This window comes from Colias croceus, chromosome 7 (assembly GCF_905220415.1).
Source record: "Colias croceus chromosome 7, ilColCroc2.1".
NCBI lineage: Eukaryota > Metazoa > Arthropoda > Insecta > Lepidoptera > Pieridae > Colias > Colias croceus.
In genome coordinates this window covers 4,216,393-4,242,734 of record NC_059543.1, presented here as the reverse complement: position 1 = coordinate 4,242,734, position 26,342 = coordinate 4,216,393, and the positions used below count along the sequence as shown (strand labels likewise).

General features: G+C 34.5%; 2 protein-coding genes and 1 long non-coding RNA gene across 10 annotated transcripts; 2 read left to right on the top strand and 1 right to left on the bottom strand.

The window, feature by feature from the left end:
• Positions 1–504: 504 nt before the first annotated feature.
• Positions 505–25,683, top strand: LOC123693462 (methionine aminopeptidase 1). 3 transcript variants are annotated; one of them, XM_045638589.1, is made up of 6 exons: positions 505–970; positions 22,000–22,270; positions 22,533–22,704; positions 23,123–23,417; positions 23,714–23,850; positions 24,535–25,683. In XM_045638589.1, the coding sequence occupies exons 1-6, from the start codon at positions 847–849 to the stop codon at positions 24,634–24,636; spliced, it is 1,101 nt and encodes a 366-aa protein (XP_045494545.1). In that variant the 5' UTR covers positions 505–846; the 3' UTR covers positions 24,637–25,683. The 3 variants fall into 3 exon arrangements, with proteins under 3 accessions (XP_045494545.1, XP_045494544.1, XP_045494543.1); XM_045638588.1 differs by lacking the exon at positions 505–970 and adding an exon at positions 21,674–21,932 and having other exon boundaries at positions 22,003–22,270; XM_045638587.1 differs by lacking the exon at positions 505–970 and adding an exon at positions 21,676–21,932.
• LOC123693464 lies at positions 1,494–21,562 on the bottom strand. Of its 6 annotated transcripts, none has more exons than XM_045638595.1 (8): positions 21,516–21,562; positions 21,067–21,123; positions 19,838–20,024; positions 5,229–5,378; positions 4,813–4,926; positions 3,945–4,025; positions 3,379–3,423; positions 1,494–3,085 (listed from the first exon to the last, which is right to left on the bottom strand). In XM_045638595.1, exons 3-8 carry the CDS (start codon positions 20,003–20,005, stop codon positions 2,840–2,842), a joined length of 804 nt encoding a protein of 267 aa, XP_045494551.1. In that variant the 5' UTR covers positions 20,006–20,024; positions 21,067–21,123; positions 21,516–21,562; the 3' UTR covers positions 1,494–2,839. The 6 variants fall into 6 exon arrangements, with proteins under 6 accessions (XP_045494551.1, XP_045494546.1, XP_045494547.1 ...); XM_045638590.1 differs by lacking the exons at positions 19,838–20,024; positions 21,067–21,123; positions 21,516–21,562 and adding exons at positions 6,439–6,540; positions 6,702–6,885; positions 13,004–13,209; XM_045638591.1 differs by lacking the exons at positions 19,838–20,024; positions 21,067–21,123; positions 21,516–21,562 and adding exons at positions 6,439–6,540; positions 6,702–6,885; positions 12,907–12,932.
• On the top strand, positions 18,333–19,124 carry LOC123693465. Its single transcript, XR_006751690.1, has 2 exons — positions 18,333–18,516; positions 18,964–19,124. It is a non-coding gene; the product is annotated as an uncharacterized LOC123693465 (long non-coding RNA).
• Positions 25,684–26,342: the final 659 nt, after the last annotated feature.

Here is a 26,342-nt window from a genome sequence, read left to right as displayed (position 1 = left end):
GTAATGTGAGCAATGCGCGTTCGTTTCGATTGTGTATGATATAAATACATGTATCTACCTAAATGGTAAGATACTCGTATTGTTAATAGATAATTATGATAACATAGCCACGATTACATTTAATTTTATAACTAAGTAAGTAGCTGCTCACCCCGGCTTTGCTCTGGTAGGTATATTTTGTTTAATTGAAGCGTTATCTATTATTCCATTTATATTATAAATATATTTCTAACTTAGCACGACTTTATACTGAGATTTTTTTATTAAGTTCTCTGTTGTTCTATATATTTTCGATCGGATTAAGTTCTATGATGCATCGCATCATGATTCATGAGTCGTGCCAAATAAAAAATACAAATTACCTAGTAAGTCATAAGTAAATCTTCAATTTTACAAGCTTTCTCGGAATTGTCTCTATTGTGTTATTCATATCAATCTAATCTTATCAATGGACAAACCGATAACACTCAATTTATTCAACGGGCGTACAGTTGTTACAAAAGTATGTTAGACAACATACTTTTGTTAAGTGCCGCTAAAAATAAATCTACGAACTTTTTTATTACCCACTTTATTTACTAACTTTGTAGTTTGTGACCAATTTTGAAGCGTACTTATTTTCAACATAAGGCAAGAAATTTACCCGTTTTTAATAAAGACAAACTTTGATCAATAATTTTAAAGACGGCTTGCGGCTTGCTGGATATTACTGGAAGGAAATAAACACAACAAAAATAGAACCACTTTTAAAACTAAACCAAACGTCATAGTGACGCATTTGAGATTCGTTGTAAAATTTTCGTATTGATGGTATTTTGTGATTAAAATTTATTAATTGATTGTGCAATGAACGCTCAAGACTTGATATCTGGATTTAATTTTTGGTATATTCAAGCAAGGAACGCTTTTATCAGGTCCACGGATTTACCAGACGGTTATTTAAATCGGCTTCATAAATATTTAGTCTATGGTAAGTGTTTTTTCAAAATATTATCTTCTTATTATTTGTAGAATACCCTCAAACACAGGAAATATGAATTACAAAAGTTCCTTAAGTTACGAATTACGATTGATTTGAATTTATCCTTTCACAACATTTAGAAATAATGAGGAAGTTAATCACGTTTTCAGACATTTGTTTATTGTCTTCTCCTTATTTCATGACAAATACTCTTCGATGTAACTTGAAAGCTTCGGCAAATAGTAAACTCGTATGTTAAAATGACAATGATGTAGTAACTTTTCCTATATTTTTAATGTAGTCGAGAATAAGTTTTGAACCTTTATTTACTTGTATTTCCAACAAAGATTTCAGAGAACATTACATTTGGATCTGTTCATAATATGCTACTTAATTTGAAAGACATCGTCATTTTTTGTTGTTATTACAGACCAATAAGAAAATGATTGAAGTGGAGATTCCTTTATCCGAAGTTTTAGTAATAGGTACGCCATAATGTATTAGACAACAATTTTAGAATAAAACTACACTATTAGTGAACTCAATAGTATTTATTATAAAAATTAAAGTGGATTGACATCCGCAGGTGGCGGGGTTACCATGACGTCTTAAAGAAGTATTCATTCCAGTGTGGAAAATAAAATTCAAATTCAAATTCAAATTATTTATTTGTCAGATTTGTGGTGATACAAGGTCACATGATTTAATTAATAAAATAGTCCACACAATTCGTCAATAATTGGCATACTTTTGATTTAATTCGCCAATAATAACAGCTATATCGTCTAGTTGTCTAGTGCCATCTCTTTCCCTCACTGGAAATAATGCTGATAAAAGACATCATGGTAACCCCCCAGTTCATACAGTATTGTATCAGCTAGTACGTGCTAAAATCTATATAAACATATTTTTCAACTACGAACTTAACGATAAAGTCTTTTAAAATAAACAGGTCAAAGATGAATGAAAAATGTTTAGAAGTGAAACTTCTTTAGGCTCTTATTAAGGTCGCGTCATGGCAATAACGTTACGTTGTGGAGTAAGGTGACGATTTTGGTACCTTCTAATCTTGCCAAAGAAGTTTAATATCTGATATGTGTGCTCGGCACATGCGCTCTTTTTTTTTCTTTAATGTGGTGCTTCAAATGGCGCCAATTTCCACATTAATTAAACAAGATATTAAGCATTGCATTATTATATTTTATTAGTGCTGATTTACTCAGGGTCAGTAGACAAGTCAGTCGCGGCGCCAATTTCGGCGCCGCGACTGACTTTAACTGTTTACATGAAGTAAGTAGTAGTGGTGCGTTTCTCACGGTGACCACACGTTTGTGAAGTCAGTGGGAAAAATGAATTCACGAAAACAACTGAAACGACGATTTAATTTTTTTTTTTTTTTTAATTAAAAATTTATCAATTTTGCTGTTGAATGAGTTAATAAAAATTGTAGAAAATGAGATAACTAAAAATAAACGACAATGGGTAAGAAAATGGATTTTGGGATTTAATATCCCAAAGGCACTCGTTTTTGCCATATAATTGCACCAATTTTAAGATTTCGTCTTCGCTTACGGGTCATTTTTATCGTCAGCAAAAAAAACGTGGTCACTCTACAACGCAGCGGCAGTGACTAACCACGCACTGACTTGTCTGTTTACACGGGGTTTATTTGGATGACGCGGGGGTGCGCGGGTGGCGGGGGGCGCCAACTGACTTTAAAATATTCGTGTCCGAATATTCAACTCAGCGCTGAGTTCAAGCCTCTGTACTGACTTCAAATCTGTTTACAAAGGGTTTTTTTCGGGTCAGCACTGATTTGCCTCGAATTTGTAGTCAGTTACTGACCCTGTGTAAATCAGCACTTACCTAATCATTTTTTCACTTGCTGTCACTGTCACTGTCATCATTTATTTTAGCATGACAACAACATTTTCCCTCTTTATATGTATTCACAATAGTCTTAAGGGAAGCAACTTTTTTTGAAAGCCTTTGATTTCTTTTATGAAGTGCTCTGACTTTATTTTGAGTTTTTTTGAGCAGTTCCAACCTCTTTTTTAACTCTTTACGCATCATTGATACTTTTATCGATTCTAATGCTTCATCTACATCAGAACAACTTAAATCCTGAAAAAAAATTGCCTTGATTAATAGCGGTATCTTATTTTATGAGAAATAATAAACCACCTTCACAACAGGACAATATTTTAATGAGACCAACGGAAGGCACTATTGAATAGAATTTTGTGATGACAAAGAGGATGGAGTGGCTCATAGGCTATTATAACTAAACAATTTGAAATTTCGGCCCTTTAATGCCTTTGTGTTATCTATACCTATTCCCTACACTCAAATTTATAAAAATAAGTTCATATTAGAACACATATAATATGATATACCTAAGCAAAATATAAACTTACAGAATCTGATAGATTTCCATCATCAACCGGTTCCGTAATTGATATCTAAAAAGAAAACGGTAAAATTAGTTTTTATTGTTGTTAAAATCAATTAAAAACTCATATTATTATATAATAATTTGTCGTGTCCGCACATGATAGCATGTTGTCCATCACAACACATCTGAGTGCAATGTCACTTAAAATTTATTAAATGATTGTATGCAAAAAAAATGAATTTTCAAGCTCAAACAAACAAACTTGCATGGGCGTAGCCACGGTGGGGCAGGGTGGGGCGCTTGCCCCACTCTAGCTTTGACCTGGAAGGTAGGTAGATACCTAACCAAATCTACAAATTGAAGTACCTACCAACTACTAAGCTTAATATCCGTAAGAAAATTTACACTCGATTCTCGAAAGTCAACAGGCGACACAGACAATGCGACCTTTATAATTAGTATTATTTACCTCTAAATTGACTGACTATAACAACTAACAAGTGTCGCCCAGCGACCAAACGGCTGAAGATTTTTGGATCTATTTCGTGGTGTGGTAGGTGAACAATAAGGTGTTTTGAATAAGAATACCTTCTTTGTTGATTTTGATTCATTGTTGTCTTCCTCCATTTCATCGTCACTGGGTGATCTTTTTATGTATACACTATGGGTCTGGAATTTAAACGAAATAAATAATGTAATGCTTGATTTAGTTCACAGTAAAATATAGTTGACGCGTGAGCGTAGAACCGAGGGGTCTTGGGCCGATTACAGAGCTTCACCGACCGTCAGTGCGTACCATCGGCCCTGACGATACGCATTGACCGACCGTCAGTTTGTATCATTAAGTGCTCTCCGTACCAATAAACTGGCCAGACCTATTCAGTATGGTCAATTTACTGGTACGCAGTGCACCGGTCGGTACAGAACTGAACGCGTTCATTTGTTTCCATAGCGCGCCAGTCGACCGATGCTACGCACGCGCACGCGCTCGACCGACGTGACGGTCCTCGTACGCAGTGCGCAGCAAAATATGCGTGCATATGGTCGGTCTAGCACTGAACGGTTGATGAATTTCCATACTTAAAAAAGACAACTGACGTACGCACTGACGGTCGGTGAAGCTCTGTAACCGGCCTTGGGTTCGACTCCCGGTGTAGACGAAGTAAAAAAAATGTCTCGGACTGCAGGCAGGACACAGAAGACCAATCATCTAATTGTCTCTGAAGAAAATCGATCAGTGACCCAAACAGATGTATGCATGCATCTGCACCTTACCCCACTAGAGACACGGGACTTCACGGGATAAAATTATTTGCAATATTTCAACATTCTTATTATATGCCTAAGTTTAAAGTTCTCTGAATTAACTAGTATTATTAGCTTTGTATGTGCATATACCTACATGGAAAATTGAGTCAAAACTAGTAAGTTAACCGTAGTCCATACTGATACCTACATTTGTAGCTGCTCCAGGATTACTTATTGTAATAGGTTCTGACACTGATTCATCTTTATCTCCTCCCAATTCATCGTCACTGGGTGATTTTTTAATGTATGTATTTTCATGGGTCTGAAATATAAATGAGATGTTTAAAAGCACTTTATCGATTGTAATTATTTTTGAGTAAAATCTGTTGTTTCGTTTCGTTCGTTGGCGGTACGATCGCCGATCGCCGCAAATTGTTACCTACTTATTTCGCGTTAAATCAAGATAGCTACACTATACTACACCTCCTAACAAACTGTATTTATTAATATTTTCATGGTTGTTTGTGTTGTACCTACTTATTCTGTAAAAGTAGGTATTAACCCTGGTACTGGAACCATATTCACACGAAAGCGATTCACTAGATGAAGATGATAGATAGGTACCTCTTTGTTTAAAAGTTGTCCACGTTCCATTCGATTACATTCTTCATAAGGCTTTTGACAGTCGAATTTATGAGGATTTATATTCGGTTTTATCCTCAATGTTCCTCCAACGAGTTTAAATTGAACAAAATTGTCGGTATCATTTTCAATCTGTAATAAAACGACCTATCAATAAAAGTTACATAAATACGAAACGGCTAGACCGTAGACACCAATTATATTTTAAGAAGATACTATGCGATCAAACTTACGAATAGGATCGATTCAGAGCCATATAATGTGATGTCTTAATAGCAATGATATTATAGGTAAAAAGGTGTAGGTAGTTAGGTTACCAAATACGAACACAACATTTGATCTAAGTACAAAAACGGCACATTACCTACATTACGATTAGGCGTCAAAGAGAAAATTACGATAATTGAATAATTTCAATCGCTGTGAGAGAAAAATGACAAATAAAATTGGATAGAATAGAACGTTGTATCGTTTAGTACCTATAGCCTACGGGTACAGCGTGTGAAACAATCTATAATATTTAATCAAATATTATATTTTGATTCAAATTAGGCTAACTTAAGCATGTGATAAGGGTCAATTAATAACCTTGCTGCTTCGCTATCAAAACGGTTTTAAAACATTTCGGATTTTTTCAAATTGTCAATCGTCAAAAGTTGCGACGCAAACATATCCTACTGGAAGTTTCCAGTCCTCAATAAACGCAGTTAAAAGACTTCTGTTACTATTTGTCGATATTGGCGAAATCCACCTGTCTTTTTCCCAGTCAACTACTTAGTTACAAGAGTGTAGATCATTATTTTACTTGAATTTTCATTTCTTTTCTTTATAAATCAAATGCTTCATCAGTTCATCAGTTCATCCTGGTGAAATTGAAACTTGCCCAATACATTTTGGGTATGCCAGAGTTTTTTGAAAGAATCGGCTCACATAATATTATTTATCCACAGCTGGTGAATAAAAATCTAAAGTAAGTAATTGCGAATAATACCTATGCAAAAATGCAATAATCGAATAGTGCTTTCATTCAGACTCAATTCGTTTAATTGTTCATCAGATATGTAATTATTCTTAATTTTTAAATATTTTAAATATTTCACTCAAATGCGCTATACTTACGTGATACGTCTTTATAACCTTTTGTTTTTTTCTCTTCCTATATTACTAATATTATATCTTTTTGAATACTTACTCGTGCAGCTTTTTGAGGGGTATCGAAGAATGACTCTAAATCAGACGAATTTTCTTGAGTAAGGCTGTTAGGTCTGCCAGATATTGATTGTGCATTAGGTAACTGGAATTTGTTTTTTTCGGAATTAAGAATAAAATATTCATGTTAATATGCAGCGACTATAAACATTGAAAATGCAAACTTTACAAAAAAATAATATGTTGCCTGAGATAGAACATTATCAATGTTTACGCGGAAATAGTAATCATATTGTTATAAATTACATCCAAATCAGGAACCGCAGTATTTTTTAAATATATGTTTCCCTTGTCAGATGTGTACTTGTCTTCGTCTTTAAAATGAACGGAGCATATTTTGCTCGATTTATTTGGTTTCCAGAACTTTTCCTTCCTCTGTTTGCGTACAATTTTAACCCACTGGTGGCACTTAAGTTCATTTGTTGGAAATCTAGAAACAAATTAAAACATCGCTGAAACGACAGTTCTGGCTCTAGCGCATATTGTTGTAAGTTGTAACTAAATAAATAAGTACTTAAATAAAGATTGGGGTCTAAGGATTGGTTACCCAAATTATAAATATTGACACCCTAAAAATTACGCACACGAGACGAGAGTTAACAATTATTACGCGACCAAGTATTTACGATTAAAGTCGGGCCATTTAACCCGAATTTATGGTGGCACTTCGTGAGCGCGTATAACGTATCTACGCCCTATTACCTAGGTATATTATATCGTTGAGATTTTTCACATCCAAAAAATCCGGTTGAATCCAGTTGAAAAAATAACTTAACTTACTTAAATATTTTTGATTACAATAATGCAATATGCATTTTACATTATGTATTTGAATGGATCGTAGATGAAAGGTGACATCGTTTCGTAACTCATACGCCAATTATACTTTCGCCATTAGTACAGGCCGACTAAGGAAAACTGGCATCTTCACGGTACTCAAACTTAAGCAATTTTACTGTACAGTATATTCAAAAGTAAAGGCAACTCTAGTTTAATTATTTTAGACTTGAATTGTAAAATCTACCACGCACTGTTGTAGATAAAATATAATTATTAAAGCTCTCACAATTTATATGTAAAATTACAATTTTAAAGTAACTCAATCGATGAACTTAATGAATTATTCTCATAAGTAATCAATTGTAATATAGTATTGAAAATCATTCAATTATCAAATAATATTTAAATTTCATGTCATATTCAAAATAACGATAAAAACAATACAAATAACACGTGCGCTCACTCCCAAGAAACAATTCAAACGAAACCCTAGAACGTAAGGGATAAGGCTACATTAAGAATTGGGTGAATAATCTTAAATCTAAAAATAAAATACAAACATGTAACACGAACTTGAAAAATAATTATCTTAAAGAAATGTCTACTGAAATTAATTAATAATAAATCTGACAATTGTAAATTTCGTATAAATAATTTAGAATCAATAAAATTAGGAGAACGGCTTATACATAATCCTGAAGAAATTTCTAGAGCTTTTAATTACTATTTCATAAATTGTAACATGAATTTGAAACCTCATTTTATTAATAAAAGTTTCAAAGGAATAAATTCTTCAATGTTTTTATTACCATGCTCAGAAAACGAAGTTAGTAAAACTATCAGTCACCTAAAAAACACAAACGCAGTAGGTTATGATGACATATCGACGAACATACTAAAATGGTGTAATAAAGAACTTACATATGTGCTGACCCATATAATAAATAAATCACTTGACGAGGGAATATTTCCAGATAAACTTAAGATATCGGTTGTAAAACCAATTTACAAAAAAGGTGAGAAACAGGTAATGGATAACTATAGACCAATTACCCTCATCCCCACTATTGCAAAGCTATTTGAGAAACTGATGTATGTAAGAATTGAAAGCTTTCTAAAGAAATTCTCTATCATAAAAAAGGAACAAAATGGATTCCAAAAAGGGAAATCTACTACGCTTGCAGCCTATTCACTTACGAAAGGTATTTTGGAAAGTATTGATAAACGTAGACCAGTGAGTGTAATATTCTTTGACATGTGTCGTGCTTTCGATTGTGTAGATCAGGGATGGGGAAACTTTTTCCTTGGCGTGCCAATATAATACTAACGAAATATATGGCGGGCCAAGTTGTTTCATTTTTGGCTATGTTAATCACCGAAATAAAAATATTGATATGTATTTTTGAAACACTAATTTATTGTGCAATTTAACAAAATAATTATTGGAATAAAAAAGAAATTGGAAATTGTAATTAAATTAAACTTTTAAGTTAGCTGCGAATTAGAAGGTTGAGGAGCGCTGGTCTTTGTGGGGACATGTGACATGTGGAACTGTTTTTGTTTTTGCATGATTTCATCATAAACCGGCTCCATTTGTGATGCTGAACATTTTAGTAGTGAATAAAGGTGGTCATCCGAAAGCCTATTACGAAGACAATTTTTTCTTAATTTCATTATTGAAAAAGTTTGTTCGCACAAATAGCTTGTACCAAACATAGCCATTATTTTTTGGGCGTGGGCAACTATATTTGGGTATTGTGTCCTAGGTATGGACTTATAAAATTCCAATTTGCTGGTGTTAAGAAACAGTTGCTTCAAATGGGTATTGCATTGCATCTCAATTAGTTCAAGTTGGAGGTTGGCGGGTGTTTCATCGATGTTGACATTAAAAGGCATCGAAAAAATATTTAGTGAAGGCTCAATTGTCATAAAATCTTGAAATCTCTTCTCAAATTCTTCGTGCAGTTTCTTTAGCTGTTGAGCGAACCTTTTTAATTTGTCGTTTGAGACAGGTGATATACTGCTCAGATTGGGAAAATGGGTAAGTTCATTTTTCTCTATACAACAGCAAAACAATTTAAGCTGCAATTTGAAGGCTTTTAAATGTCCCCAAAGCTCATCTAAGAATTGATTCTTGCCCTGAAGCTTTGTATTCAATTTGTTTAAGTGCGACAGCAAATCTGTGAAAAATGCGAAATCAGCAAGCCAATTTTCGTCAGACATGATCTTAAAGTCGTCCCATTTGCCTTGCACCGTCAGAAAGTCTTGAATCTCCTTTCTTAAGTTCCACACTCTCTCAAATGCATTGCCACAGCTTAACCATCTCACTTTAGTATGGTAGAGGAGATCAGAAAACTCGCTTTCGGTGGATTTTAGAAATGCTTGGAATTGTCGATGCATCAAACCCCGTGAACGTATTGTGTTGATAAGTTTAACAACCACACTCAAAACGGGTTGTATGTCAATAGCTGCTTTACACAACACATCTTGGTGTATTAAACAGTGCAGAAATAATACATTATTATTAGGGTTTTCTTTGCAAAATATACCCATAAACCCCAAATTGCTACCCACCATATTTGGTGCTCCATCCGTGGTTATGTTACATAATTTGTCCATAGGCAAGTGAAACTTTGAAAGACCCTCAAAACAAGAGTCGTAAATATTCTTTCAAGGATTGTAAGCATGCTAATTCTTCGGTTATGTTGAATTCTGAATCAATTCCTCGAATAAAAATCAGCAATTGGGCAGTATCGCTCACGTCTGTGCTCTCGTCCATGGTTAGAGAGAAGTATTCAAATTCGTTACAGTTCTGTTCCAGCTGTGACGATAATTGTGCAGCGATGGCGTCAATTCGATCAGTTATCGTTCTCCGTGATAAAGCTAAAGATTGAAACTCTACTTTTTTCTGGACAAATAATGTTGCTTACAGCCACCATGCAATCTTTTACAAACTCACCATCCGACAAAGTTTAATTGCTTTTTGCGATTTTGTAAGCTACAACATAACTTGCCAGTGTTGCAGCTTTCTGAGTATCAGATTGCTTCGTGAACATGTTCTGCTGTCTACGTAACTTATCTTTTTGCCTTTCAACAAAGGACTTTCTCTCTGCCTCTGTCATAGACGAATATTTCGCATTTGCATGTTTTTTTAAGAAGTGTCGAGACAAATTAAAATCTTTAAAAACTGCAACTGTTTCATTACAAATGAGACAAACTGGTTTGTCTTTAAATTCTGTGAAAAAATATTTCCATGACCATTCTTCTTTAAAAACTCGACACTCAGAATCAACTTTCCGTTTTTTGGTCGTCATTTTGCTGCTGTAACAAAACAACAAAACCAACATCACTACATCGCTCAAACATATTTTACAATTAAATCATTTTAAGACACAAAATGTGATGAAATTTATGCTACTTGTATATTATTATATTAACAAACTGTTTTCAGAATTTACATACAAAGAACATGATAACATGTAAGATGTTATCTTGTGGATTTAAAAATGTCACCACTCACCGTCTGTTAGGCGACTGTTGTAGTTTCGTAATTAAGAATATACGGCGTACAATCATGCGATCTGAAGTAAGACAAAACTCCGACTGCGGATAAAAAATGTACTCTGGGACTGCGGCGGCCGGCGCGGGTGCGGCGCGGGCGGCGTGTATACGGGAATCCGAGGGTGGGCGCGCGGGAGGGGTGTCCGACGTTCGGACCGCACATGCACAGCACATGCCACGACCCATTTGACCAAACAATTGATTGTTCTATGCAAGCTGGCCATTGCCAACGAGAATGAAATTACTAACAATACGAAATATTCTCTTGATTTTTGTTTGATGGTCGCGGGCCGGATTTCAAGCCTTCGCGGGCCGGAGATGGCCCGCGGGCCGTAGTTTCCCCATCCCTGGTGTAGATCATGAATTACTTCTACACAAATGTGAAATTTATGGTCTACGTGGTCCGGTCCTTGACTGGATCAGATCCTACCTCAGTAATCGCATGCAATGTGTGGAAATTACCTATACAGATAATAAATCACAAGAAAATACGGTAAAATCGCCATATCTCCATAATAAATTAGGTGTACCGCAAGGCAGTATTCTCGGACCTCTTCTTTTTATATTATATATCAATGACTTGCCTAGCATCACAAATTATTCATGTAATTTATTTGCGGACGACTTATCAATAACGATTCCAAACTCAAATACTCACATTACACATGATGACGAAATTAATATCACTATACAAAAAGTAATGAAATGGATGACATCTAATAATTTGACAATAAACTTAAGTAAAACAAAAATCATTAATTTTAGAAATTATGGCAATCAACCTAGACATCATAAAATATTTCATGAAGGAATTAAAATTGAACAAGTAGATGAAACAACTTTCCTAGGTATTGTTCTGGATGCTCACTGTAACTGGAAGAGCCACGTAAGTATCGTGTGCTCACGTATTAACAAATTCGCCTTTGCATTGAGAAGGCTCAGGAGACTAGTAAATCAACAAACTGCGATAACAGCATATCACGCATACGTCGCATCTATTCTAAGGTATGGCCTAATTTTATGGGGTAACTCCACTGATATAAATAGAGCTTTTATAGCTCAAAAAAAATGTATACGAGCTTTGTGTGATGTTGGGCCACTAGATAGCTGTAGACCTCTTTTTAATAAACTTAAAATCATGACCCTTGTTTCGCTATATATTTTTCAAATTGGTATTTTTGTTAAAAGTAATCCACACTGGTTTTTAAAAGCGAATGAATGTAGTCTTTTTCCGTCCCGAGATAAAGAAAAACTCATGTTACCGATGTGCAAAACTGCTTTATATCGCAAAAGCTGTCATTTTATGATTATTAAAATTTATAATGCCATACCAAAATCAATACGTGAATTACCAATTTCATTGTTTAAAAAAAGACTAAAGAAATGGCTTATTGACGGAACATTTTATAATTTAAATGAGTTTTTCTCTACCCAGACATGAGTATTATTATCGGTTTATTATTATTATATTCTTTTTTTTTAAACGCTGACATTTTTTCACTATACAATTGCATGCCAGTTCACATGGCGAACACTGTTACCCAATACTTTGTAAAACATCTAATGTACCTACGTGTTCAAGCAATGAATAAATGAATTTTGAATTTTGAATTTTGAATTACAATAAAAGCTGTATAATTGTTCAGCTTTGTATTAAAAAAAAATCATTTTGTTGACAAACTTATTAAAATGATTACATAATATTTTAACCTAGGTAAAGTAAAAAAATATTCTAATCCGCGTGCCGTGAAGTATCTCGTCGAAAATAGTTAGTAGTAGATAATATATACTAAACATCTTTGTTTAAATTACATCGCCCTGTTTTTATAAACAATTGCAAAATAAAAACAATAATAATTGTCCCCTTCACCCTCATAATCTAGTCTGCGCGCGAGAGAGACGGACAGACTTTTCATGATGCGTATGCAGTATGACGTCACGCCGCGCGCGTCTTCACAGACACTACACAATATGTGCAATGTGTAAATGTTGTAAATGTTGACGTTCCAGCTCTTCTTAATCTGCCTGTACATACTTAACTGGACTTATCTGTTCCTTAAGCGTTAATTAAAATCAATAACAATAAGAGAGAGAGAATGAGCATACCTACTTTTGTTGCATTCAGTCTTCTCTGACGCCACAATATTATTTTACTAGTATATAATATTTCATGTGTCCAAATAATTAAGAAAAAATAGTAAACTTACGAATGATATGTTATGCCTTGACGTTTACAAGTTTTGCTTGTATAATTTGTGCAATATCTCATGACACACGACGGCATTTTCGATAGTTTTGAGTTTAAATAACACTCGGCATGTGTTGTGTATCTTTTGACAACAGCATCGCGATACTGAAGTCAATTCTGGCTAATAAGCCACATTTCAACGTGCCACTGACAGATAGGGTTGCCAGTTGCCACCCGTACTATATTTTATCTATACCACATCACTAATATTATATAGTACCTAAATAAGTTAACTGAAATACATGTATTATATAGTGTAATAATGAAAAATACACTACCTATTAAAAAAATGAAGTAAGAATAATTTTACATTTCCAGCGGTAATTCAGTACTTGAGTTTTTTTATTAGTAGTTACTAATTGTAAGTTACGTTACTGCGGATAATATAACGCGGCCGCTTCACAGCATTTACTTTTAGCATTTTGCTTCGATCCCTTAGATAGGTATATCAATCAGAAATAAGAAGCTATTTAATAATAATATTATGTAGATACCTACATCAAAATGATCTTCACACACGTAGTGAGTAGTCTACTTGCACGACTTTTTCCTTTTTAAAGAAATAATTGGTACACGAAAAAAAAAATTTTTTTGGAGTTTTGACTTTTGTGCTTTTATACATAGGAACAATACAATATTTGTAGCTTTTATTGTAATGACACTGGATTTTAACTTCTGCCAACGTATAATAAACAAAATCGAACGGCGCAAGCAAGAACACAACAATAGGTACTAAAGAGGTACTATAATACAGGCTACGTACTCGGCAAACAATAGAACTAGCTGTGTCGGCAAATACCTACGAGCTAACGGCCTGCCGCGCCGGCTGTGATGTTGGTTGGTCGTTGGTCAAACATTATTATGACGTCACACGATATAGCAAAGGGTTAAGCTACGCGTGTCAAGCACGTGCTACCAAAGAAGTCCCGTAGACGTGGCGCATTCAATAATTATTAAAGATATGTACCAGTTTTTTAGCACGTAGGGTCCAGTTGTTAATGGTATGGTGATATTAGGAGTGTGATTTGTCTTACAAACATGTTACGTACATATTTTTAACTAAGACGTATTTCTATGTACTAATAGGATATTGAAAGAACTTTAACTGAATAGTGAATTAATAGTTTTTAATCAAGCCAAAAGGAATGTCGCGTCACACTACACTCTTCCCGCGCAAATCGACTGACATCTGCCATCATTAGGGAGGGGACGTGTCCGCGACTAGTGATGTACGTTCTTGATTTCATCTAACAGTACATAATTCTTCGTTTGATCGAAATCCATAATAATTTTTATAGGGTTTATCAGGGGCAGATTTTCATTTATTTAATTAATCATATCCCTATTTTTGAAGTGAAACTTCTTTATAGGGGTTAGAACAAAATTTAGTGTAACATTTTTTCGTTTCGCGTGATATTTTTCCGTTACGCGCCATCTTATAGAAGTTTCGATAGTTTTGCGTTTAAATAACACGTTCTTACGTGTGTACACTAGTACACACACACATTTTTTACACTACAATAATTCTTTTTTGTTTTCATCCATTACTTAAAATGGAAACTTCCGAATTAGTCCATTGAATAAAAAGTTCTAGAGTGCGTGAGTTAGTAACGTAAGATGTTTCTTCGGAAACATGTCAAGAGTCCCTAGCTAATAAACATACTAAAACCCCGGGACACTAGGAGGAGCCCCGGAGTGGGGGGAGGGAGGAAAAGGTCCATTTTTTCATTTTTCGCTTAAATCTCAAAAACGGTACATGTTAGAGAAAAACTTTCAAGGAAAAGTTGAAAGGCCATAAAATTATCTACAAGTTGTACCTAAATCATTTTTTCCTATATCCTACCGTTTCTGAGTTACACGCAGTAAAAAATGATTTTGGCTCAAACAATTTCCCCATACGATCAAAAAATATTTCTTTCTTCCAAAAAAACTCAAATGTGCAACTTGTGACCAGGTCTGATAGATTGCTCTTAATTAGTTTTATAATTGGTAAAATAAACACATTCCAAATATTATATTAGGGTAGTTTGAGTTACTGAACTTGATCTTTTTATTTTATTCTTCCAAAAAACTCAAAAGTGCAGATAGATTGCTCATAATTAGGTCTATCATTGATAAAAAAAAACAGATTCCACCATGGAGGCGTTTAGGAGGTATTGAATTTATTAGAGTAGTTAGGTAAAATAAAAAGCTTTCGAATTTTTCACATTTCATGGGATGTAGCTCGAAAACAGCTGCGAATAGAAAAAAATGATTTAGGTACAACTTGTAGATAATTTTATGGCCTTTCAACTTTTCCTTGAAAGTTTTTCTCTAACATGTACCGTTTTTGAGATTTAAGCGAAAAATGAAAAAAATGGACCTTTTCCCCCTCCCCCCACTCCGGGGCTCCTCCTAGTGTCCCGGGGTTTTAGTATGTTTATTAGCTAGGGACTCTTGACATGTTTTCGAAGAAACATCTTACGTTACTAACCCACGCACTCTAGACCCCCCTTGGAGGGACTCATTCAATGGACTAAATTGTTATGTATTGATTTTTGAGCGTATTTAAATACGCTCTTATAGTATTATTTTGATTCAGTTTGTGAATTACGTAACATTTCCTTGAATAAGTTTAAGAACCTAGTTATTCCTTTTTTGTCGTCTGTAATTTTAAATGTGGATTATTTTTATGCACGTAATGTATGCGTGCATTAGTAAACTTGCTGAATGTTGTGTTCGTATTATCCTGTGCCCCAGTGGGGAAAGGGGCTTCCCCAGGCATTATCTTCTATAATCGCAGGCATTATGCATAAATCTGTTACAAGAGAATCGCAAAAATGTATGGGATTGACATTAGATAGACCACGTGATCTAACGCGGCGTATGTCAATCCCAATGACTAAAGTAGCCTACTCACGATTCAATTTCAGTAACAATCTGTTGACACAATCTGCAGTGAGCTGACAGATTGTGTCGTGAATAGTATAGTTGAGGGCACGTTGGGGGCGTAACCCAACATGTTGCGAATTGGATCGGCGCGGAAGCAACCCGACAAATTGTCTCAGCAGATTGTGTGCGTGTTGAATCGTGAGTATTGTGATTGCTCCAATCTCGGCTCAATCGCGCTGCGCAGTAATCGCAAAATGGCGGTTTTGAGATAAACGCGGGAAAGACATTTTTACATATTTGAGGAAGATGTTTATATTTTATAGCCGTTTATACTTTATAGCCCTTGAAATCTATCAATAAAATTGGAAAAAATACAAGCTTTACAAAGATAATTATCTTATATTTCATAAATTAGTATATCCATTAATAATGCGTATTATTGCGTTGAGGTTTAGCATCAGGCCAGGTATCAACGTGACGTGCACACGTTGTGGCAAGCAATCGCGGAATGAAATTGTATCAGCAGATTGAGGGTTGGATGAATCGTGAGTAGAGAACGCTCAATCGCGACTTCAACAAATTGTGTCAGCAGATTGTGGGTTGTGTTGAACCGTGAGTAGGGCCTTTAAGCCCCTAGTACACAATGGCCCATGCTGATCCATTGCAGGCCATTGCCATTGTGTACACGGGGCAATGGTATATGATGGCGGGCAATGGTCTGTCGTGGCGTGCAATCGGGGAGTTGTCGGTTTTTTGGGCACACTTCAAAGGAATCGTGGCGTAGCGTGGCCTGCGGTGTTCACACAATGGGCCATTGTTTAGTTCGTAACCGACCGCTGACCGGATTAGAGCACTTTTTTGTTGCGTACTAGAACTAGAATTTTATTTTTATATTAAAATATAGTATTTGATCGCCTAAAATGTTAGTATCGTGGAGCAATGAAGAAACTTTCAGGTTTATTGATTTATATCAATCTGAGCCCTGTACGTCCATCGCAAGTGGCTTGCCAGGCAGCAATGAGACATGGGCCATTGTGTGAACAGCAATTGATCGTGGCCTCCAGTTGTGCATTGCCTGCAATGGATCAGCATGGGCCATTGTGTACTGGGGCCTTTAAGGAATCCTATGGACAGGGCATAATGTTCTATACAAACAACTGATTATACAAATATCATGCATTTCGATACCGAAATAATAAAACGAATACTGTCTCTTTCTAACTAATAAATATTCTGCTAAGTGAAAATATATGACTATACGTCAGTCAGTGCTAATTCTATACCGTTTGACATTTGAAGTTAGCTCAAATACCTACTGTGGCCGGGCGCCATTTTGTGTTCTCGCTTCTCGTTATTATGATGTGCATGCTCTGTCATTGCTCCGTAGTAAACATTGAAAAATATTGAATATTTTTGTGATTGTGACAAACATTTGTGTCTAAAACATATAGAGTGGTCAAGGACAAATAGTGGCATAATACCAAAGCGCAGTATTGTGGGATGTGGCTCCAGAAAGAATGAAAACTAGAAAAGTTTGTCTTTGCACCGGTATGTATACGTTTTGACTGAAATATTAGTTATTACTTTGCTGATTTACTTATTTTCATGTATATTGAATTGAGGAGTATTCACAGACTATGTTCAGTGTAAAATTGTTACCAAATATAGCTTTATTTTGTATATTTTCGTTCTAGTAAAATAATGAATTTGGGTGCTAGTGATGACTTATAATATCGACATCAGCAAAATGTTCGATGAAGACGTGCGTCTCCCAAGGCTGTGTCATTAATCTTAAGAATAGTTGCTTTGGTGAATACACTTCCTAAATAACAAATTAATTTTGCCAAGAGCAGCAGAAGGAAAAATAAAACACTTAAATTTACCTAATATGAATTTTAACTTAAGTAAGATTAATCGCTTTTATAGTAGGTACTTTAAAAATGTATTTATAAATAAGTCAGGTCAGGACTAAAATTATAATAACCTAAAAATTCATTTTTTGAAGGTTACCAAGAAGCACAGAATACATAATAGTAGCTAAACGCTACAGAACGGACACTCTCCGCCTCCCGCCAAAATTAAACACTTACCTCACCCCGCACAATCAGACATGTTATGGTACCCATTTCCCCGCAAGGACGATACCAACGACGTCTTTAGACGAAACGCAACGAAGATTGACAACATTAATCAAATTGACTTAAAGCAATTTTATTATTTTGGATTTGTGATTATCGTTTTTCGTAGAAAATGGTTAGATATTGTGCTGTTTACGGATGTATTTCATCAGAAAAACGCGAATTTTTACGCTAGTCACAAATGTGCCAACCATAAAGAGTTTACACACACATTTGCAGTCTCTACAGTGTGACTGTCAAAACTATAATTTTGTATGGAGTGTCCGGGGTGTGCAAGAAGTGAAAATAGAAAAGGAGAATGGTTAGAAGCAATTGAAACTGAAAATATCAAGCCAAATGTAAAGGATATAATATCATAGTATGTTCCCTACATTTACCCGAAAGTGCTTTCAATAGAACAATGGATGTGATTAGTCTGCATGATGATGCTATACCAGTATGTCTGCCGCTGCATTCACACAGGGTGAGGTTTTTATCTGTAGACACGTGATGTCTTCCAATTTACTTTTGATCTTTTTATTTAGATTTAGGGCTGTCATTTATAATCTAACGTTTCTCCTATTCTGAAGGAGGCCTGTGAACAAACTGAGATGGTTTTATATGATTTTTTGAGTACAAACTTGGGTGATATTTGGTTGTTGAAATGTTATTGACTGAGGGAAAGTGCAATTTACTTTAAATACATGGGGTGTTTTAAGTTATTTTTCTATTCTTTATAAATTTATATTTATAAAGCATTTCAATGCCATAAAACCAAAAATATAAATTCAAGTTCCGCTATTGTAAGCCCTAATGTTGATATTAATTTCAAACCATCAGCATTGCCCTTTTAATTAAAATGTATTGCATTTTAGTTTAAATGTAAAGTGAACAATGCTAGTTAATGTAAACTGTGACATTTCATTTCCAGGTACCAGTTGAGCCTCAAATCCCGAACTCAAAAATGAACAGAGTGTATCCGAGTGCATTCCAGGCTGCACAAAATAGTTTAGCTCTATAATTTTCTCTATTATTATATATTATTGTTTTTTTTTGTCTATTATTTATAAATAAATAAATACAATTACTGTATATTGTGTTGTTCATCGTAATAAAATACTATTATATACCTATATTAGTATATATTATATGTTGTTTCATTATATTACATTCCTCAAAACTGAAATTACCAAATTGTAAGTCTACCGTAATCCTTATATCGAAGTCAAAATTGAACTAGATTTATCAAATTATACAGGGTTAGCTATCTTGTCCTGCGAGGTTGCTGGTGTTTTACAAGTAACCCTGTATAGGTGTTACCGTCACGAGCAGCCATCGTCATACTTAATTTTATTAATTGGCATTGTCATTTTTTCCATTTGTAATTTTACTTCTATGTTTTGTACAATAAAGTTAAAATAAATAAAAAAGAGTGTGTGTTTATGTACACGCGTTAGAAGTTACGCGCCAAAAGAAGTATATATTAAAAAAAAATATATTAATATTATTTTTATATCGATAAATATAATAATGTTTATCGATATATTCTCGGCACTAAACACCGCCATGTTTTGTTACAAGCAATATGGCGCCGGCCACACTTTTTTTGTAGGTATGTCACTTCCATGTGATTCCTTATTCATTGGTCAATCCCATACATTTTTGCGATTTCTAACTTCGTTATCGTTTTGTAATTGTTACTTTGTCTAAGGCCCCAGGTCAATCCAAGGTACTTTTTAATTAATCAATAAGCAATAATGTATATAATATAATATAATAAAATGGAGTATTGTGTAGGTATTTACCTTGATCACAGGTACCGCATTTTTTTTCAGTCTTCGCATATTATTCTTTTGTGTAGTTATAAAATCAGATGACAGAAAATGTTCGGAACATACTGTAGAATAAATAGTTGGCATCCAATCATCTTCACTTCTTTGATTCCTAATTACATTTAACCATGTGTCTTTCATTGGACCATACTTGGGTAAACTGAAATAGATTTAAGCAAATGATAAGTAATATTGTTAGTAACTACCTATTTACTTTATAAATTTATATTAGTGAGTATGAACAATATTCCTGTGAAATCTTTATCGTTAATCTTAGAAAAAAAAATAGCTGAATGCGTAGACAGTTTCCTATTTCTACGGCTGAACGTGACAACGATTGTGCTTCTTTGTCGCTCGTTCCGCGCTCTCGCTTGCACTTCAAGCCACATGGAACGCCTCAGAGCGAGGTAACGCCGCATGAGTCATGTTTTTTCGTGCGTGCAGCCGGCTCTATCGAATTATAAGACGTTGTCACGTCAAAAAAATTCTGAAATTTTCCCTAAATATGGGTATATTCCCTAATATGGGTATTTTCCCTAATATGGGTAATTCAAACTTGCACTTGCAAAATTTACAAATACCTACAGACAAAAATGCTCATAAAATAAAAACTACTGGGTCTATTCGAATAAAATTTTTATGGGACCAATTCGACACCATCCCGCATCGAACAAAAAAAGAATCACGTAAATCGGTTCAGAAACCTCGGAGTAATCGGTGTACATACATAAAAAAAAAAAAAAAAATATACCGGTCGTATTGATAACCTCCTCCTTTTTTTTGAAGTCGGTTAAAAAAATTTTATTCGAATAGACCCAGTAGTTTTTATTTTATGAGCATTTTTGTCTGTAGGTATTTGTAAATTTTGCAAGTGCAAGTTTGAAGTCGGTTGTTTTTAACGCAGTTATCACTTGTGGTTATTACAATACTTGTATCTGACGTGTTGCGGTGGTAACATGATACATTGCATGGTTATTTTGTATTTTCACATGTAGCAGGCTGTTGGTTTTCCTTCAGCCGCGCCTTACTTTCTCTTTCTCTCTCACGCATAAAAAAAAGATAAATATTATAATATTATAACAGCTAAGATTATATTATTTCACTCACTGTCGCTCGTATCAACACCTTTCAAATATAATATTAAATAGATACATTATTTCATCATTACATCTCTTGTAAGTATTAATAAACAATGTGCTTACGTATGAAATGATACGTTTTTCTTGTTTCTTACAGAAGCCGTGTAGTTTTTGCACCACCTAAAAACACAGGAAGGCATTTTGTTCCATTACACTTAATAAAATATTAAAACGTAGTACCTAGCGAACTTCACTCGGCGCGAGAGCGTGCCCGACTGACAGCGATTCTGGCATTTACCTGACCTTGGTATTGCCATTCTGAAACGTGTAGAATAAAAGGTCTTTCTTCTTGCTGTATTACTTTTATAACTCTTTTAAAACGCAAGGTGCGTTAAGTGCTGTGGTTTAGTGCTGTGGTGTTCCAATAAATACTAGTTTAATGTGGTATTTTAATTCAAATTGTAATTAGCGAACTGACTAATGTAGTCCAATAATATAATTTTAATTGGGTACAGTTGAATTGAGATCCGACCACCTTTCCTGAGCTCGATCGACAAAAAAAATGTACATACCCTTTTCAAGTTACTACTACTTGTTGTAATATATAATTTGAAACTATATTTTTAGGTACTTATCGATCGACAATATTATCTTTTGTAATTTGGACATTAATTATTACCTATATTTTGATGTATAATCTATTTTTAGTACCTTTGTCAAATGTCAATGTCAATTGTCACCACTCACAACTCAAGAGTTGTTTCACAGATTCACAGATTAGTTATTTTTGTAATAATATAATATTTATCCATCAATTAAGTTAAGAAAAATGGCTTCAATTGGAATGTGTGAAACGCCTGGCTGTACTTCGAATGCACAGCTACAATGTCCTACTTGCGTGAAATTAGGGATACAAGGGTCCTTTTTCTGCAACCAAGACTGTTTCAAAAAATCATGGAAGACTCACAAAATCATCCATACTTTAGCGAGTGAGTGTTTATAGGTTATGTTTCGGTGACTAGCACTGAAGTTCAATTCATTGATACTTTGTTGTAGAAGGTGAAAATACAGATGCATCTAACGGAGAATATAATCCTTGGCCGTCTTATCCGTTTACGGGGAAGCTGAGGCCATACCCACCTGGACCTAAGCGTACTGTGCCGCCAAACATCGGCCGCCCGGATTATGCCGACCATCCAACGGGATTTCCAGCATCGGAAAACGCTGCTAAAGGGTCTGGCCAAATAAAGGTGTTAGATGACGAAGAAATAGAAGGCATGAGGGTTGCCTGCCGCCTTGGAAGAGAAGTGCTTGATGAAGCAGCCAAGTTAGTAGCACTACAAATTATTCTTCTAAGGGAAATTTACAATACTTGTAACATAATCTTTAAATTGTCTTAGAAAATTTGTGTGTATTTAAATATAAAAAAAGCTATACCATCATGAAATACTTTTAATGATAACAGATTATTTAGACTAATATGCCAATATATTTTATCTTTGTAAAACATATCTTGGTTTTGTGTTTTCATTAAATTGTTCCTGAAATGTAAAAATAGTCAACCTTACTTTAATGAAATAATTTTTCAGGGCGTGTGGTGTAGGAGTGACTACAGATGAAATAGACAGAGTGGTTCACGAAGCGTGCATTGAACGGGAATGTTATCCCAGCCCTTTGAACTATCACAATTTTCCGAACAGTTGTTGCACATCTGTTAATGAGGTTATATGTCATGGTATCCCAGACACCCGTCCGTTGCAGGTATTTTTATAACAGTATATTATTTAATGATGTTTACCTTATTGATATAAGTCATTAAAAAAATAATATTTGAAATGGTTACTTGGAAAGGATTAATTTATAAACTAACATTATTCATACATTGAAAATTTTCCTATGTTATTTCTATACACTTTATTGGCTTTCCCGGCAAATTTTACGAAAGCAAGTCTGTACAATTGTTTTTAACTCTTTCACGAAAATATGTCTGATCAGGTATGTATGCGATTTGGTACATAGGAATATCATAGTATGGATTAGCACATAGTTTTTTTTGCGTGGGTGCCTCGAGAATGCCGCCGATTCCAGCTAGTATTTTAATTTAATTACTTAAAATAAATTGTCCAGTAACTATAAATAACTCCTTTTATCTTATACATGATCATCTTGTTTATTGCAGGACGGTGATCTTTGCAATGTAGATGTAACTGTCTATCACAGGGGCTTCCACGGTGATCTGAATGAGACTTTCTTTGTTGGTAACGTTCCAGAATCCTCTCAAAAATTAGTTCAGGTCACATATGAATGCTTGCAAAAGGCGATAGCTATCGTTAAACCGGGAGAGAAGTACAGGGAGATTGGAAACGTGATACAGAAACATGCACAGGCAAACGGACTCAGTGTAGTAAGGTCATACTGTGGTCATGGAATACATAGGCTATTCCATACAGCGCCAAATGTTCCTCATTATGCTAGTAAGAAAATATTTATACGTTAATTTAATCATTTTATCTTTACAAACTAAAATATCACACTTCAAATTTTTGTTAAATCTTTACGTGCTAATTAAATTCATGATTATTGTTATTTTATTAATGTAGGAGTAAGAGTTTTACCAAACAGATTTTATTGCTTGAAATCAAAAAATAATTGCACAAGTTATTCCCATTTAAATAATTTATATTTTATTTGTTAAAGTTTTCTTTATAATATATTATTTAAAACACAAATTATGCTACACTGAATCTATTAAATCCAAATCACATTACAGAAAACAAGGCAGTTGGTGTGATGAAGCCGGGACATTGCTTCACAATAGAGCCGATGATCAACGAGGGTGGCTGGCGAGATGAGCAGTGGCCGGACCAGTGGACTGCAGTCACTGCTGACGGCTCGAGATCAGCTCAAGTGAGTTTCTTACCATTTCAATACATACTAGGTTTCCGCCCGCGGCTTCGCCTGTGTAGTCATAGAAAATCCCCCATAGTTTCCGTTCCCGTCGGATTTCCGGGTCTTTTCTTAGGTCTTAAGCTATCTCTGTACCAAGGAAGTGAATACTTGCAGTACTTTTTGAGTTTAGCTTGGACATTCATACAGAGAAACAGACAAACATTCTAAAACTATATTTTGGGTTTTGATATAAATTGTAGATCACACACCCAATATTATTGTATGTATAGATTCTGTCTCTTTTGTGTCTGTGTTTATTTCAATGGTTGACATTATTTTTTTTTACAAATTTTCTGGATTAAATGGTATTCTATTATTATTTGTCTGTTAACTTCATGTTCAAATAACTTGACAAATAAATGTCATCAATTTATTACAAATGTACGCAGACCGTTTGTTTATTAAGGGCTGATTTTTCAATCCTTGGTTAAAACTTATTCGTCGAATAATGTATAAAACTACCATTTTAAAAACGTATTCTAATTGCCCGTATTTGGCAGATTATTGTGTAATACTTTATTGGACGGATAAGTTTTATCCAAGCATTGAAAAATCGGCCCTTATTCTATTAAAAAGTGTAGTCATTTTAACCAACTTATTCCTATTATAAGAAATAAATTATACTTTTTTATTAATTTTCAGTTTGAACAAACACTTCTAGTGACTGAAACTGGTTGTGACATACTCACGCAGCGAGCGTCCGGCCGGCCTTGGTTCATGGATCAATTGGAAAAACTTAAGTAGCGCTAGCGTTTTGTTTGTGAATGCTGTACTAGGAAAACAATATACAAACACTTGAATGGTTATGTCCCGGTGGATTATAGTGATTGTTTCAGCTGGTTGGTTAGTTTTTCTTTGATTTCTATCATGTTAAAAAATGCTGCAAATTCTCATGATCACGATATTAATTTATCACATGCAAATGTTTTTGTGTTTTATGTTTTATTATTTTTGTACAGATTGTTAATGGGAAAATTAATTCAAATGCTGAAACACTCAACTAAACAATCAAGCATCAGGGTCCAACCATTTAGGAATGCATAATGCAACATTAAATCTATTTGTTTTGTAGACCCTATTGCTGTTTCTGTTTAATATTTAGAATTAGAGACCTTGCATAATACATATAAACAGACAAATGGTCCATAATATATTAATTTAGTAAACTGTAAGTGCAAAGACCTGCATAGAATTACAAATTATAATAAAAAAGAAAGTTATTCTAATATGTCATATATTTAAACATTATTTTGCCTTACGTTCTCATAATATATTTGTTGTCACAAATTAAACAAATGATTTTTTTTTATAAATAATTATATTTATTAAAAAACCAGCAATATTTAAGAAAGAAATAACTTCCACACATATCTCGATACCTATATGACACTAAAATAAAATTACTCAATACTCATGGTAATAGAAGCCAATGTCTCAAATACCAATAATTATTATTCAATTTGTGATAGGAAGCAATAACTTAAAGCCCAGTGACTTGATAATAAGAGTTTTTACATTTTTTAACTGTTGAGCGTAATCTTATAGACTTTTTTATAATAGTTGTATGCCTTAGGGTGCTTTTCCATCAATAATATGCGAGGATGTATAGCGATAATGTGTTTGTAAATAACCTATCACATTGTTTCATTTAGTTCGAAGTTTGAAGCTATACCACAGAATATAAATAATAGTACTACGTACAGAAGGTTCACTCCCTCGCAAAAGTCAACTTTAGGCATAAATAAATACTAGCTGTATAGCTATTCGTTGTGTGCGCGATGACAGCGCCCCTAGTGGCCGCAACTATTCAGGATTTGTCATCTGTCAAATCATGTCAACTAGATGATATTTTTGTGATATTGATTTTCGACTAGTTTTTCAACGAAATTGAAAAAAAATAGTGTAAAAAGTGAGTGTGTATATTATACTTAGCGATTTTCTTCCTCGTGAAAAATAATTTTTTCTCTTCACAGCAGCTATCCATTTTTGTCTTTGCTGTAATGTCCACTTTGATGTTGGAAACAAATTAAACTTGCAGGAACTGTTTTTCTCATTGTTTTTACAATTTACGACACAGCATGTACTATGACCCATATCGCTAATTTTTACGTTTTTACTTAAAATTATAAAGGAAGTTAAGAAAATAAAGCAATTTGACACGTGACAGCCCAGAAATAATTCACATTTCTGCCACGTCATGCGCTACGGTCGATTTGCCGTTCCCCACCACCCACTTCGCACATAGCCAATAATAGCTTAGGGTTGGTACTCGCCGCCGATTTATCATAGGTACGCGAACACACGTCACGCGACCAACTCAGTGAGCGCGCGAGCGGCGAGTGGCAGGCAACCCGAGCTCGACTGCCAACTCAGTCGGCAACGGCGCGAAACATACCTATACTTTGTAGTGAAACCCCCTGGCTATACTATTAGTTATTTACAAATACATC

Coding starts and splice junctions, on each gene's coding strand:
- LOC123693464 (XM_045638590.1), bottom strand. CDS start 13,080: ATGCCGTCGTGTGTCATGAGATATTGCACAAATTATACAAGCAAAACT. Junction 4,927..5,228: donor GACAACTTTTAAACAAAGAG/GTACCTATCTAT, acceptor TTTATATTTCAG/ACCCATGAAAATACATACAT. Junction 3,086..3,378: donor ATGGAAATCTATCAGATTCT/GTAAGTTTATAT, acceptor ATTTTTTTTCAG/GATTTAAGTTGTTCTGATGT.
- LOC123693462 (XM_045638587.1), top strand. CDS start 21,773: ATGGCTTCAATTGGAATGTGTGAAACGCCTGGCTGTACTTCGAATGCA. Junction 22,271..22,532: donor GTGCTTGATGAAGCAGCCAA/GTTAGTAGCACT, acceptor ATAATTTTTCAG/GGCGTGTGGTGTAGGAGTGA. Junction 22,705..23,122: donor CAGACACCCGTCCGTTGCAG/GTATTTTTATAA, acceptor TGTTTATTGCAG/GACGGTGATCTTTGCAATGT.